Genomic DNA, 15,497 nt, shown 5'->3' on the forward strand with positions numbered 1-15,497 from the left:
CAATCCCTCAAATTGTACTGAAGTTGTTTCTACTGTAAATGATTGCAGTTGTTTTATAGTTTCTTCAGTTTATGTACTGCTGTGTCAATATCCAGTCAAACTATCTGCCTGTAGATTACCAAAGTAATGCGGCTCATGTGCTGTAGTGGTGTTTTAGCCTCTCTAGTTCAATAGTGTGTCAGAGTGTCCTTGAAACTCCTGTAACACTTGGATTTCATTTCATTTTGCTTCATTATTGGGATAATGAACTAATGGTATAGATTTGTTACCAATACTTCTATTTTTATGATACTGTATACTAATTTTTTATTCTTGTCTTGCTTTATTCTTAAAGTTAGCTCTTATTCATGTTTATGCTTTGCAACTGCAACTACTGAACCAGTAATTTCCTCTGTCTGTAAAAAATATTTTTTCATCAGTTTTAGCTCAATTTCTGTGCGTTCTTACTCGATACAAGGTTCTTTTTGCACGTTTTCTATCACTGACAGTTTTTTTTTTTTATATCCTCGTTCAGCCATGCTGTATTTGTAGGTTATCATATTCAGCTCTGTTATCCTTGTACTTCATGCGTTGAGTGTACTATAGCCATTTTTATTGCATCTCATTCTCAACCTACCAATTTCAAATCTTCTCTCAACTACATCTTTCAAAATTTTTCTGTGATTGGTAGTTCAGTCAATCACCCAATTTTTGTTTTTAGGATTATTTGTTACTTATTCTCAGGGGTCTTTTCTCATCTAAATCTAGAACCAATAGTTTATGATCTGAAGGGGTGAGAATGACATAATCCAAAGCCACAAAATGTAAATTTTTCAGGGGAGCATTTTAAAACTTCAAATAAATCCATAAATCGTATTTCAACTTTTCGGGTTTTTTGACAAAACTAGTTTATTTCTCTAATGTGTTAATATACATGTTTGCATAGTTATATTGTGAACAAAGTTAAACATTATTAATAAAAAAATATTTTATGCCTGGGTGACACAACATTGGGCTTTGGCCTGGTTTACAAAAATTTGTACATCAATATACAACATAACTTACAATGATAGCCACTACAGTGTTTCACACAATATAGCCAATATCTATCACCTCTGTTTCATTTTCATCACTTTGTTCCTTTGATTCACTCAGACTGTTGAAGTATCCCTTCGAAACATCTGGTATGTATGGCATTAATGACATACCGTAACATCTTTGAGTTTTTTGTCACAAATTGGAATGGGCTTTTAAGTATTTCCTTGAGAGCTGGAACGGATTACTCTCCTGATGTGCTCGTCATATTTAGTGATATTTACAGTTCTGAATTCTTCAAATTCAGTGTACTGATACTTCACTTTTAAATGTGATGGCATTCCTTCATCAAAACGAAAAGCTGTCGCTTCAGAAAATTGGAACCGAGATCCATCATCATGTTTGTCCTTTTTTGAAATCTATATCTGCAAGGGTGTCAGATCTATAAAGTGCTTGCTTCATTTTAACGACTGAAAATGGCTTATTCTTGCACGATTTTTTAATGACTGTAACCCAATCATGAGAGGTGTACACAGTGGGGTATCTGTTCTTAACGTGCTTCTCAATTCGACTGAAATCTCAGTCACAGGGCAGTCGTGTGTGTCCAACTTGTGGAAACCAATGTTCAGTGGCCTTAAATTTTCCTGAACACACTAGTGATCTCTCTAGTGCAACAGTTGCCCAGTTTTTGCCTTGACGTCTGCAATTATCACTAATAATGTGAAGAATGTTTGCCTGAGACTTTTGTATTTCTGAGAATTTTATCAGACAGCTTCCTATCTCATCAGATCCGCGCTTTGCTTCATCTTCACTCCACACGAACATATGTTCCTTTTCAGACCGGCAATCATGAATACCAAAATTGTAAGTCCTCTTATAGAATGCAGGCCCAGATGTAGGCCTTGGAGTTGGAAAGGTTTGTTGTAGATCAAAGGCTGTTGTAAGATATTCCTCAGGATTTTCCCTAGCTAATTTGGAAAGCTGTGCAATCATATTTTGTCCAGCAGATGCTTTGGCATGATGTAGGTCCCTTTCAATTTTTAATCTTCTAATAATATCTTCAGAGTTGGTCAACTGTGTATTTTTTATTTGAATTTTAAATTCGTCACGTGCATGACGTGTCTGAACGAGGCAATTTAAAACGAATATTAAAATCTTCATTAAATACATCTCAAAATTTCGAAACTTTTACTTGTGATGCGTTATTTTCTTCACAATATTTCAAATAATGTTCTTGATGTAATGAATAAATTGACATGTCATGGTCAAAGTACACTTTATTGGGGCTCTGTGAGCGGCTGTAATGACTGGCATACTTAGGTATATTATTTATGAAATTGTGAACTGTCTGAACTGCTTCTTGTGAAATTTTCCTTGATGGGTTCCCTTTTTTCCCTGGAAACAAAGAAAAAGTGATTTTAAAGGTAAATGCCCAGGTCAGACAAATTTAGTGAATTTGTGTCTGAATATGATATGTAAAGGAAAACACTGGATAAATAAGTACAACAGAACAAAATTATGGTTTTTCTTGGAAGCAACATTATAATTTAATCGTTAAATACCTCTTCTGTCTTTCGGAGAAGTGGAGTGTCCATCACACAAGTATTTTTGTGAGTTCTTAAGATGTCCTTGATTGTTCTGAAGCCCATGTACACTTAAAAATGCTTCTCAGCATACCAAAACATTATGCTTCTCAGCATACCAAAATATTACAGGCATTAACCTTAACCTGGTACAAAAAAGTGACCATTCGCCGTGAAATTGTGCTTTTCCTTTTCTTTGGGTACCTTAAAAAGTGAAATATATTAATCAAAATAATAATATTTTATTTATAAAAAGTATGTGACATAAAAATCAATTTCAAATAATAATTAATCATAGTTACCTCCTTTGCACTTGTTGCATCTTAATATTGCTCAGAAGGTAATTATTTTGGCGATTGAAATGACCATATTCCAAAAAGAATTGAATATCTGCTCTACAAATTCATGAATTTTGCTCCAACACTTGTTTTTACATTTACATCCAGGACCAAGAATTTTAGCACCAACAATTTGTCCTGTTTTATCAGATATGTACACTCTGCCATAATTTCTACGAAGTTTACATTTTCCCCTTTTCCAGTTGCTCATATTTCTCCTATTTTTTTCTGCCTTTAGATTCTTTAGCAGGTGATACTTCAGGAGACCTTTCACATTCATCAGCATCCTAAGCCAAATAAAGTATTCAGAATGAGAAAGACCAAAGCCACTTAAACCATATACCAAACATTAATATATTATACAAATAGGCTTATAATATTTAAATTATTACCAATAATGCAGTAATTAATAGGAGAAGTAAAGTTTGTTCATGAGTCACATGTACATATTTTAATTAGCGAGTTTATAACAGTTAAAATCACGCAATAATATTTCACTGTGATACAGACCTAAGCTTCAATGTTTTAAATGTTTAAAAAAGTTAGTATGTTAGATTTACCATGTCATTTTCAGACGAAAATTCATCAGAGGGACAATAACTGCTGCCATTGGATGAAAAATTGTCTTCAGAACTAGCCATTTCTGTATCTGAATCTTCTTTTTCTCTTATGCATGGAAGTAGCCTCTTCTTTGGAGGCGCAATTGTACTGTGGCTTTGGGTTGTTTCAGACGCAAAAAAGACTACTTCCTCTCAGTATGAGAACAACAAGTGTGAACTGCTCTGCCATCTAGTGAGGGAAAGTTAAAATATTTATGCAGTAGCTTCCTCTGTTGAGTAGAAGTTGAACTAACACAAAAAACATATTTTGAGAAAAGTGTGGCTTTGAATTATATCATTCTTGCTCCTTCATCTCTATCCAGAAATTTGCTTGGAATTACTTTGATGTAATTAACATTTTCATAAATCTTATGATCTGTCAGTATATAATTATTACTAAGGCACTGTTAAAAGCCTAGCAGTACCAAGTGTTAGGGGCTTGCCTACTCTGGAACCAATGATTGGTATCAGATTGTTTCCTATACGCAGATTTACTAAATATATTCCTCTGCATCTCTTCTTCACATCCCGTGAGAAGATTATTGTTTGAATTCATGTCCAGTGTTGGAAACAAATCTGTGCATTAAGGTACTATTACAATTAAATTTTCATAATCTGTATCTTCTTACTAATGTGATAGTTGTTGTTCATGAGCACCTGGAAATTATTCTGGGTGCCAATGAAATGCCAGGAGACTCACACCAGAGATACCAAAGGTATATCTTGGGTAGTGTACTCTTCAATGGATGCTGTCTGCCATGCAGGAAGTGCAGTGCTGCCTGCCCACTTGAGTGTGAGTGGTGTGGAGGTAGTAATTCAGAAGGCTTTGTACAGCGGAGGCCGGGACTGAGGGCAACTCACAGTATTACACCCATCCTCCAACCAACAAGTCTGATTTGCTGTTCTTCCTCTAAAACCAACCTTAGCCAGTGAGAGAGATCACATGTTGAGAAACCTGGTGTGTCTTACAACACTAAGAGGCAAACACAAAAGTGGAGGGATCAGTTAATCATTGGGAGTTCAAATGTGCATTGAATAATGGTACCCCCTTAGGGGAATGGTAGGAAAAGGTGGGAGAGATCACCGTGTTCAGTCTGTAGCATTATCCTCAGAGCTGATCAAGTGAAACACTTGAATCAGAGACTTAAAAGTTTCTATGAAAAGCTAGGCTCTGACTTTATGGACTTGGGCTATAGGATCGAGAGTTTTAGGATCCTCCTAAATGTGCTAGGGGTGTACTACACGTCAGAGGCTGCTGGCTAGGTGGCTGGCTGTGTGTGAAGTGCACACAAGGTTTATTTTAAGTTAGGCGACGCTCCAGCCATTCAAGATAATGATAGCTGTAAGAGACCGAGAAGTACTACTGTAGCATTATGAGAAATGGTCCCCGCAGGTGAAACGATAAAAATTCCTAGTGAAATACAGCTGAAGCATTTGCAACAAAGTCCGAGAGTTTGGAGCAGTCCTAAATAGCAGTGAAATGTGTACAACAATAGGTACGGAAATTGACAGCGTTGAGATTTTCAGAGAAAATCTAAATGTATATTGAAAGGATATGGCAACAGGAAATAAAAATGGTGCATTTGTTGTAGTAGACAAGAAACTTAAATCTACCAAGATAGAAATTCAAGCTGTGTGCAAGATTGTTTGGACAAGATTCAATATCAAGGTTGAGCATAAACTTGTAATTAAGTCCTTCTGTCAACCACTGAACTCACCCCCAGATGTAACTGAAAGTGTAAGAGAAAACACAGTTCACTAATACAAATGTTCCCCAACCATCAGTTAGGAAATTATAGTTATATAAGTGGAGAGCATGACAAAACATCCTGCAATACATTACTAAATCCCTTCTCTGTGACAATGAGGCAGTTGGTTACTACAGTACAAAGAGCAGCTAAAGTGGTTAGAAAATTTACACATTTAGTAAGTTAGATAAAATGGTGGTAGTGTCACATCTCAAAGAGGAAGTCAAAACATTTACCTCTGGGCAGGAGCACGTGGCCCAAGCTCAAAAGAATAGTTGACCATACACTAGATAGATATATATGTAGTAGAACAGTTTTTGATGGAAGGGACTCTCCATGGTGTACAGTCATTGTAGAGAAACCTCTAAAGGTACATCAACTTTTGCATAATGTATGTAAAAGTGTAGGGCCATAAATAGAGAGATTGTAAATGAAATTCATTTGTCTGTCAAGTGAGCAATATGCGAAATTTTCAGTGAATACCGTAGCATAATCTTATGGAAAGATCCTTTACAAATGCAAAGAAATTATGGTCATGACTAAAAGTTGTCAAATGCACCAAAGTTAGTATCCGGACAATCATAGGTGGTACAGGAACTGAAATTCTGGGTAGCAAAATGAAAGCAGACATACTGAACTTTGTTTTCAAATATTCCTTTACTGTGCAATGTACAGATGCACTGCTCTGCTTTACTTTTCACACCACTAGAGAGATGAGTGATATAGATGATAATGTCAGTGGCATTGAGAAGTAACTACAATAGCTAAAATTATGCAAGACTCCAGGACCTGATGAAATTCCTGTCAGTTTCTATATAGAATTTACATCTTAGTCAGCTCTCACATTAATCGTAATACATCATAAATTCATTGAACAAGAAGTTGTGTCCAGTGACTGGAAAAAAGCACATCACATCAGTCTACAAGAAGGGCAATGGAAGTGAACCACAAATGTAGCATCCAATCTCACTGACTTCCATCTGGTGTAGAATCGTAGAACATATTCTGGGCTCAAACATAATGAGATATCTCAAACAGAATGACCTCCTCCTTACCAACTAGCATGGATTCTGAAAACATTGATCATGCAAAACCCAACTTGCAGTTTTCTCACATGACGTCCTGAAAGTCACGGGTCAAGGAAATAGTGTAGATCCATTACTTCTTGACTTTGAAAAGTATTTGACTTCATATCATACCAATGTTTAATAACACAAGTGTGATTATATGGATTATCAAACAAAATATCTGACTAGATTGAGATGTTTTTTGGTTAGCAGGATGCAGAATGTTATCTTGGCTGGAGAGTTATCAGTAAAAGTTGAAATAACTTCATGTGTGCCCCAGGAAAGTGTGTAGGGGCCCTTGTTGTTCATGTTGTGTATTAATGTCCTGGTAGACAATATTAGCAGAAACCTCAGACTTTCTGCACATAATTCAGTTAACTGTGATGAAAGAATTGTCTGAAAAAAAGCTGCAAATACATTAAATCAGATCTTGATAAGATTTGAAAATGGTGCAAAGATTGAGAACTTGCTTCAGATGTACAGACATTCAATTATGGGTTTTTCAGAATTCAAAAGCAGTGTCCAATGAGTACAATCTCAATTAATAACAATTAGAATCAGCCAACTCATACAAATACCTGTGTGTAACAATTTGCGGAGGTATGAAGTGGAATGTTCGAATAGGTAAGTCAGGTGGTAAACTTACATTCATTGGTCAAATACTCGAAAGATGTAGTCGCTCTACAAAGGAAATAAGTACTTGTGCATCTAATCTTAGAACATTGCTCAAGTTTATCGGACCTGTATCTGAGAGGACTAACACTGTATGTTGAACATATATGACGGAGGACAGCATGAATGGTCACAGGTTTGTTTGACTGATAAGAGAGTGCCACAGAAATGTTGGAAAACCTAAATTTGCAGACTGTTGAAGATAGACATACATTATCCCATGAAAGCTTACTTCCAAAATTTTAAGGACTGGTTTTAATTGAAGAATCCAGGGACATTCTTCAGATCGTCCTGTAGGGACTGTAAAGAAGAAAATTACACAGTATGGATTTAAGCAGTCATTTTCCCTCCCAGTCCATATGTGATTGGAATGCAAAGAAATCTTAGCACATGATACCATGTGCTTTAATTTAATTTAATTTGAATTCAAGCTGCGACAGGTTGAAGGATGATTAATGCCTATTATGGCTGTCAAGATCCACCGAACAAGGTGGCGCAGTGGTTAGTGCACTGGACTTGCATTCAGGAGAACAATAGTTCAAATTCCCCTTCATCCATCCAGATTTAGGTTTTCAGTATGAATCTCAGAATAGATCAATTCTGATGGAGAAGACTCTGTCCATTTTCATCATAACACTTAAACTCATAATCAGCTCAGTGTTGAAAAGGCAGAATCTACATCACAATAGTAATGGTTGAAGTTCAAAACCTTATTGTTACTCTCATAATCAGGTTAATAAATTAGGTGTACAGGACTGTTTTTGTGTGTGATTCCATATCTACTTTTGCGTTCCAAGTGTACCAATATGCTTTCAACTTATTGGTTTATCTTCCAGAAACGCGCGCGCGCGCACACACACACACACACACACACACACACACACACACACACACACACACGTGCGGATGTATTCACATATTATTGATTACAGCTGTTCATGTCTTTTAGGTTAAAAAATCTGAAAAAAAGTAGCCAGAAACTGTTGCAACTGTTTTACAACATTCATAGCTACTCTTGTACTGCACTGTGAAAAATTTAACAATTTAACATCACTTGTGAGGCTCTAATAAAAATATTTATGCTGATAAAGATGTAAATAGTGATTACACTTCACTTGTTACTGGATCTTTTTTGAAAAAAATTGCTTTAATTGGTTATGTAGCTGAGTTTTTGATCTATTGTGAGGGTTGGCAACTGCCTCTTAATGTAAAGAGATGAGAAATTTTGTACTTCAAAGTGTGGGAAAAATGGTATCCATGTGCTACAGGGTCAACAAGGCTCAGTCATAGCTAATCATGTAAAAATCCCTGAAACATGCCAGTGAAGACATAGGTTCAATTATGATGAAGTATGTGTTGAACTTTGACTTAATTTTTTCACACTGAGAAACTTCAGTTTGTGTGCCAGAGAGATCTATACAGTTATATAATTTAAAGTCCCCGCCCCCCATCGCACTACTTTTTTCTGTCTGTACATGAAGGCTAGTATCAAGAACTACTGTAGGGATTTTGATGTGGTTTTCATTAATTGATAGACTAATTCACAAGGAAGCTTTATCTATATAATTTATTACTTCTATGTCAGGCAAGTCCCCTGTCTGTAGACACTTTGTGCTACTGATGTGAAGCTGGTGTGGGTCAATAGAAGCTTATACAAAGCTTTTATGAGCTTTTCTTGGAGGTTGATAGAGTAGGGGGATCCACATAGGCTTGGATGTATGACAGCGTGTTTACGAAATGGTCACTCATTGACAGGGAACCCGGAAATGGCACAGTGTTAAAGTTCTGGCAGTTCATCAGGAATTTGTCCCAAATTTCATATTAGGAAATGTTGTTTCATTACGGCTCAGTGAACATTTTGTAAGAATCTGAAGTTGACATTTTATGTAAGATTTGTATAGGGAATAAATTCTCAAATTATTGGAAGGAAACATGGACATATATAAACAAAATTGTCTCTGACAGATGTAGCATGATGACAGGAGGAGGAAAAGCAGACAGTATCACACACATGAAATGTATTTTGTATGTGTTTAGTGGATATGAAGTGCATGCAGTAAATATAATCTCTTGTTTGTCAAGTAATGGGTGAGTAGTGACTGACATTCTCTTCATTCTTACCACAGTTATAACATTTTGTATGTGGTCATTGAATGCCTTTTCACATTAGTGCAGAGAATAAATATTCAAATCTGATTATCACTTATCATACAAAACTAACTATAGAGAAAAAAAATGTGCCAGAGAAATATAGACAGTATATGATGAAGCATAATTAAGCAGCCACCCACAAACTAACTATGAGAAATGCTAACAATATGGGCAGCAGTGGTATGTTTAAGTTTAAACTATTTATATTGTCTTTAAATTTTGTAATCTATTACAGTACTGCCATTACTACTCTCACTTTTTTTTCTGTTTTGTTCCTAAATCTTTTTTGTCTGTTGAATTTTACTTTGTTTGTGTCGTTTGTGAGTAGTATAATGTTGACGTATACTGATGAGCCAAAATATTATAATAAACTGTTCATTAACATGCTGGTCCACTTTTGGAAAGCAGTGCTGCAGCAATTCTGAATGGCATACATTCAACAACTGAAATGTGACACTAGATAATAGAAGAAGAAAAAAAAAAATACCCCACGTGATGCAATACCTGTAGATTATGGGTTGGTGGTTTGTGGATGTGGAGTTAGTGCCTGATAGCATCCCAGATGTGTTCCATTGAGTTCATATCAGGCAAACTTGGTGACCAAGACATTGCGAGTTCACTATTGTGCTTCTCAAACCACTGCATCACAATTGTGGACTTAGGGCATGGACAGTTATCCTGCAAGAAGTTGCCATCACCGTCAGGAAAGAAATTGAGCATGAAGGGATGCAGGTCGTCCACAATTATGTTCATTTAGTCCATAGTTGTCATAGTGTATTAGGTTACTAATAAAAGTCCCATGGAAACCAAAATCAATATTCCCTTGTAGTATAATACCACCTCCACCAGCCAGCATACGTGGTGCGGTGCAAGTCTCAAGCATCTGCTTGCATGCACGATGCTGTACCCAGACAAGAGTATCAACCTGGTGTAAAAAGAAAAGTGATTCATCAAATTAGGTGACACGTTCCATCGCTCTGTGGTCCAACCTTGATGATCCTGTGCACAGTGCAATCTTAATTAAATGTCATTGGGTCAAAATGGGAACATGTAGAAATCATCTGCTGTGAAACCCTGTGTTCAGCAGTATGTTCTGAAACACTAGTGCAGGCACCAACAGTGTAATTTGGCATAGATTACCAACTATTCTGCTTTACAAGGTGGATAAGGTTGTGACCTCCATGTTCTGTGATGATGAGGCTTGGATGTCCAACAACTTGGTGCCTGCTCAAGGATGCTTATAACAGTAGCATGTGAACAGTTGACCAGATCTGCTGTTTCTGAGATGCTTGTTCCTATCTACTGGGCTTGAAAATGTGCCCTTTGTCAAAGTTGCTTATGTCAATAGTTCTCCCCATTTGCTGATTGTCTATGTGCCTATGCTCCACATACATACTTTTCTTACCATGTCACATGCCTGCAATGCCACTGAGTGATATTCAGTCTCTTGATGGGGAGTTTTCATAATGTTTAGGCCCATCAGTGTATATAGTAAGGCAGAATTTTTGTGTCATTGTGCGCTCAGCATTTTGAGATAATAGATATCCTAAATTTGTCCCATGCTCCATCTTGATGAAATGAAACGTAGTGGGAGGACAGTTTGTGGAGGTGACAACATAAAGATCGTGCCCCTGTTCTGTACATACATTTTCATAACACTGCACATATACATTTGTTATTAGTGTCTTTTCTTGTAGATATGTTTTCTTACTTGCTTTCCCTCTTTCAGGATCATCAGCAGACAACAGCTATCCTGAAGAACCTCTCATCTGAAAGACTGAAGTCGAAAAGAGCTAAAATATCTCAGCACAACAGCATGAACAATCTGCATAGTTCGAAAGGCCTTGTGCACATTAAGGATTTAAATACTACACTTACGAATACATATACTCAGGGAAAGCGTTCACCACCGATGGCAATAGAAACACCTATTTCGTCGGAAGTTGTTCATTCTGTCTGTGATAAAACTCTTACTTCCGTGCCTAGCTCACTTGGTAATTGTACATCATCTTCCATGGTGTTCAAAAGTGACACAACAGATAACAGTAGGGGTCTCTCCAATGAAGTCAACTCTACCAGTGCTTTTCTTAATCTGAAGGAAGACTCCACTAATGCTGGAAACTGTGTGCCAAGTGAAAAGGTGCATTTGTTGAGTGTAATAAGCAGAAAAAGTGATATTGAAGGTATGAGTGATAGTACTGTTCCAGTTAAGGACACAGTAATGTATGAGAGCGAGAATGCTGCTGCTGTAGCTGGTAAGTCTGACCAGACAAACTATAATGTGAACTTTCAAACTAGAGCCAGAAGTGTTGACTTCAGTATTGCCAACTCTTCAGATGATGCATTGTCTACAGCAGAAGGTATGGCAGTTAAGCCTGTGAGTGAGTGTGGCTTAGACATAAATATGCAGCTTAACTTAGGAACTCCTCTTGACAGTACTAATAAACATAATGTAAATAATCTAAATAACTTGAGTACAAATAAATGTTTATCTGCCTTCTCTCCTGTCCAGGACTTAACTCCTGGAACGATTATTAATGATGTCAAAACTAAAACTTCTGAAATAGTTTGTCATGATGCTTCTCAGCAGGATACATCCAGTAGCAAAATGCAAAAGCTTCCAATTCCTAGGATAAATAACATGAAGGTTAAAAAGGCAACTAATCTGATAATATTTCCCTCATCAGTGTCTTCATATCGGCAGACAGCAAAAAGGTATAAACACATACAACCAAAACCAGAAATAGGAGGCACTGGCAAATTGAAATCGGAAATTGAATCTAGTCAAGAAGACAATCAAGAATTCATAAATTCTGGTGTCAGCTTAGGTGTGATTTCTGGTGAAAGGGCCAAGTTCGACTGCAGTTCATTGAAAAACTCTCATTTTACAACAATAAAAAATGTCCCAGCTGCCTCAGAAAGCAATAAAAGTGACACATCAGAGAATGTAAATGTGCGTGAAGTAAGTATAGAACATCTAGAGAAAGATGCATTCAGAGAATATTATCATGATGGAAATAATTCACAAGAGCAGGAGGAAGAACTAATGAAGTATTTCCAAAACCAAGACAGCTCACCTGCCAATGAAGAAGCCACAACACATGCTCCTATTCGAAGGCATTCATCTGCAGAAGTTCAGAGCAATACGTTGTTTTCTGAATCAGCTGGAAGTAAATCGGATAAACTTTCACAGCTACGGCTGCTCCTAGAGCGTAATCTAAATCCTGCAACTTCCTGTAGTAGGTCAAAGTTCTTAAAATCAGAAGATCAAGTGCAGATATCTGATAGTGTGTCAGATTCCTCTGTAATGCAGCCATCATGCCTGTCAGCAGATAGTATAGCAAGCAGCAGGAACACTTGTGATGAAGAATTTTTTATGAGGAAATCTGCATTCCCTTTTGGAGGCAGTTCTTCAGCATCAGAAAGTCTTGTACTTTTATCACAACGAAGCCAACAGTTAAATAGTCCTAAGAAGCCTTCTGCCCTTTTGCCTTCTCTTCTGAATAACTGCGTGTCTGGTCTCAGTGCTAGAAGGAGAGTCAGTTTTGAAACACCAGCAGTGGAAGACAGTCATGAAAGCACGCGCCATATTGCTGTACCTCCTAGTCCCAATACAAGGCGACGTATTTTTAGTTTCACACCAATATCTCCTGGTCCCCATTCCCCAAACAACACACAACAGAAGTCATCAAAGCCATCCAGTGCAAATGCTAGCCCATTTGTGTCCCCACGAAACACCCCTATTCCACGTTCAAGGCAAAACATTAGCCATGTAAGTGCACAGTTGTGTTTGAACAGTAATATTCTGAACATGTCAAATCAAAATAATCTCTATGCATCATCATCTAGTCATCCTAAGCAATCGGCAAACGCTGCAAGAATAGTGCGTTCGAATTCTGTTAATAGCAGTTCTCCTTCAACCCAAGTTCATTACCCAGCTCCAAGACCACGAGCCCTTTCCACAACTACTTCTTTCCTTCATGCAACTGTTCAGTGTGATGCACCTGCAACAGGAGATAAGCACAGTGAAACCAATAGCCATTTCAATGCTGGCAGCAGTGCTGGGACCAGTGAAAATGAAAGGATAACTCTGAATTGTAGTAACAATATCACTAGTATTAGCTGTAGCAGTAGTAATAGTAGTAGTGGTAATAATAATAATAATAGTAATAATAATAATAATAATAATAATAATAATAGTGAACTTGATAGTAGTGGAATACGTAGTGGTGAAGATCTTGAACTGAATAACTTCTGTGATACACAAATGAAGACTTGTAATGACCCTGCTGCATTATTTGCTATGCCAGGGGAAGCATTGCAGAAAGAGGCACATTCAAATGTTGTACTTCCTTTGTCTCCTGTTTCAGTTTCTGCTCCCCATTCACCGATGTTGAACATTCCAGCTGCAAAACGTGTAGAATGTGGTGTCAGGAACACAGTAAGCACCATAGATATTGGTACAAATTCTGTGAGGAAAAATAAAGATATTCTAGACTTTGAACCCAGTAACACTCTAAAATGTGAGAAGACACGGAGTGTAAGACCTAGTAGGAGGTCTGATGTTAGATCTTTTAGCACTATTAGTGGTGAAGGGCCTTCTGGAACACCTCTGTTGACAAATGGCAATGTGGTTGATCCACTGGCACATGAAGTCAGTCAGTTCTTTTCAGATGAGCAGCATTTTGTTCGGATGCTAGGAAATTCTCAAGTTCAGTCCAGGTCACAGTCTGTACCTCTGCATTGCCCAAATTCTGACAATACTGCCATTTCTTCAATATCAGCACAGCCTTCACCATTGTATCTAGGACAGCACAATACATTCTCCTTTAGTAATTTTGGATCATCAGCTACAAGTTCCGTCACTCCCACACCTGTCCCAAGTGAGTTTACTGATTTTGCTGTTACAGAAAGTTCAGCACAGTCTTCAAGCCTTTTAATAGTTGATGATGAGCACAATTCTGATACCGTTACAGGAGATTTGAACAGTGAAAATTTGAACCGCATCTTCAATATGTTGGATGATGCTCAAAATGATCATGAAAATAGACATTCAGCAATGGGAATATCCATCAGTAATGAAATAAGTGAATGCGATCTAGAATCAGCTTGTCAGAGAGCTCTGCAAAAACCATCACGTTCTTACCCCAATACACCTGTACCTTACAAAACTGCAGGAATAAGGGACCCTGTTGTGACATCTTTCAGTACGACTGCCAGTGCTTTTGAATCGCACTCAAACTTAACTTCGAGGTCATACCCGTCAACTCCACTGATAGGTATGCCAGTCTTTGGTACTTCAGATGATGCACGTCTCCAAAATGTAAACAGTGGTGAAGATTCTGTCAATCAGTTTACATTAAGCTTGTGTCAAGAACAAAGCACAGCAACTTGTTTTGCAGAAAGAAGGAATATGAGTCCTTTGTTAGACCAGAGCACATTTACTGTAGGAAATGATTTGGAGTTGGATACCCTGGAGGTTTTAGCAGACTGTGACTCAATTACACAACTTGTTCAGGATGTAAGCAATGTTAATGCATCGTCATCATCATCATGTGATATATAAAGACAATTTTGTTAAATAATTAATGTGTAGCACAACTTAGTTTCTTTTTGTTGTGTGGCTTCAGCACCATGTACTATTGGGGGATGGAGGGGAGGGGCGGGGGGGGGGGGGGGGGGGGGAGAGAGAGAGAGAGAGAGAGAGAGAGAGAGAGAGAGAGAGAGAGAGAGAGAGAGCGCGCGTGTGTTCACAGCAGAGCAGCCATAATGAATCCCAGTGACCTGAGAAATATTATTACCTATTTCTGTATACATGATTAATGAAAGAGCTGTTAGCACTGTTGTTCTTTGATCGTGCTATAAATGCAACCTTTTGAGCATGCACACGTACATGCCACTGCATACCCCTCACTCCCTCCCCCACCCCCACCCCCACCCCCACCCTCCCTACCTCTACACACACACACACACACACACACACACACACACACACACACACACACACACACACAAAAATTAGTTATATGTATGTGTGTTGTTTGCCAACATTGCTGAATGAGTGATTAGTATGACAGTTTCTCACACACTGAGTTAGGTGTGTCAACAAGTCTTACACAGTCTGAAATTCATGAAATTTTGTTATCGAAAACAAATATTAATATCCTTATAGTCTTCTGCAACAGCATACATGATGTGAGACCAAATAGTCATGATAATGCAGTCAGTGATAGCTGGTTCAGTGTGGCACAGCTTGAAAAACAGGATTTTACTTAAATTAAATTTAAGAACTTTTGTGTTAACTCCTTTTCAGTTCTGAAAAAGT

The 15,497-nt window shown here is 37.6% G+C and overlaps 1 protein-coding gene across 2 annotated transcripts in view; it reads left to right on the forward strand.

Annotated features, from left to right (window-relative positions):
- LOC124554720 (probable serine/threonine-protein kinase DDB_G0282963) overlaps positions 1 to 14,749 on the forward strand; it is a 140,551-nt gene extending 125,802 nt beyond the window's left edge. For both annotated transcript variants that reach the window (XM_047128366.1, XM_047128367.1), the window contains exon 7: positions 10,902 to 14,749. In XM_047128366.1, the coding sequence (XP_046984322.1) occupies positions 10,902 to 14,738 (3,837 nt within the window). In that variant the 3' untranslated portion in view covers positions 14,739 to 14,749. The remainder of the gene's footprint in view (positions 1 to 10,901) is intronic.
- Positions 14,750 to 15,497: the final 748 nt, after the last annotated feature.

The sequence above is a fragment of the Schistocerca americana genome, chromosome X, assembly GCF_021461395.2.
Source record: "Schistocerca americana isolate TAMUIC-IGC-003095 chromosome X, iqSchAmer2.1, whole genome shotgun sequence".
NCBI lineage: Eukaryota > Metazoa > Arthropoda > Insecta > Orthoptera > Acrididae > Schistocerca > Schistocerca americana.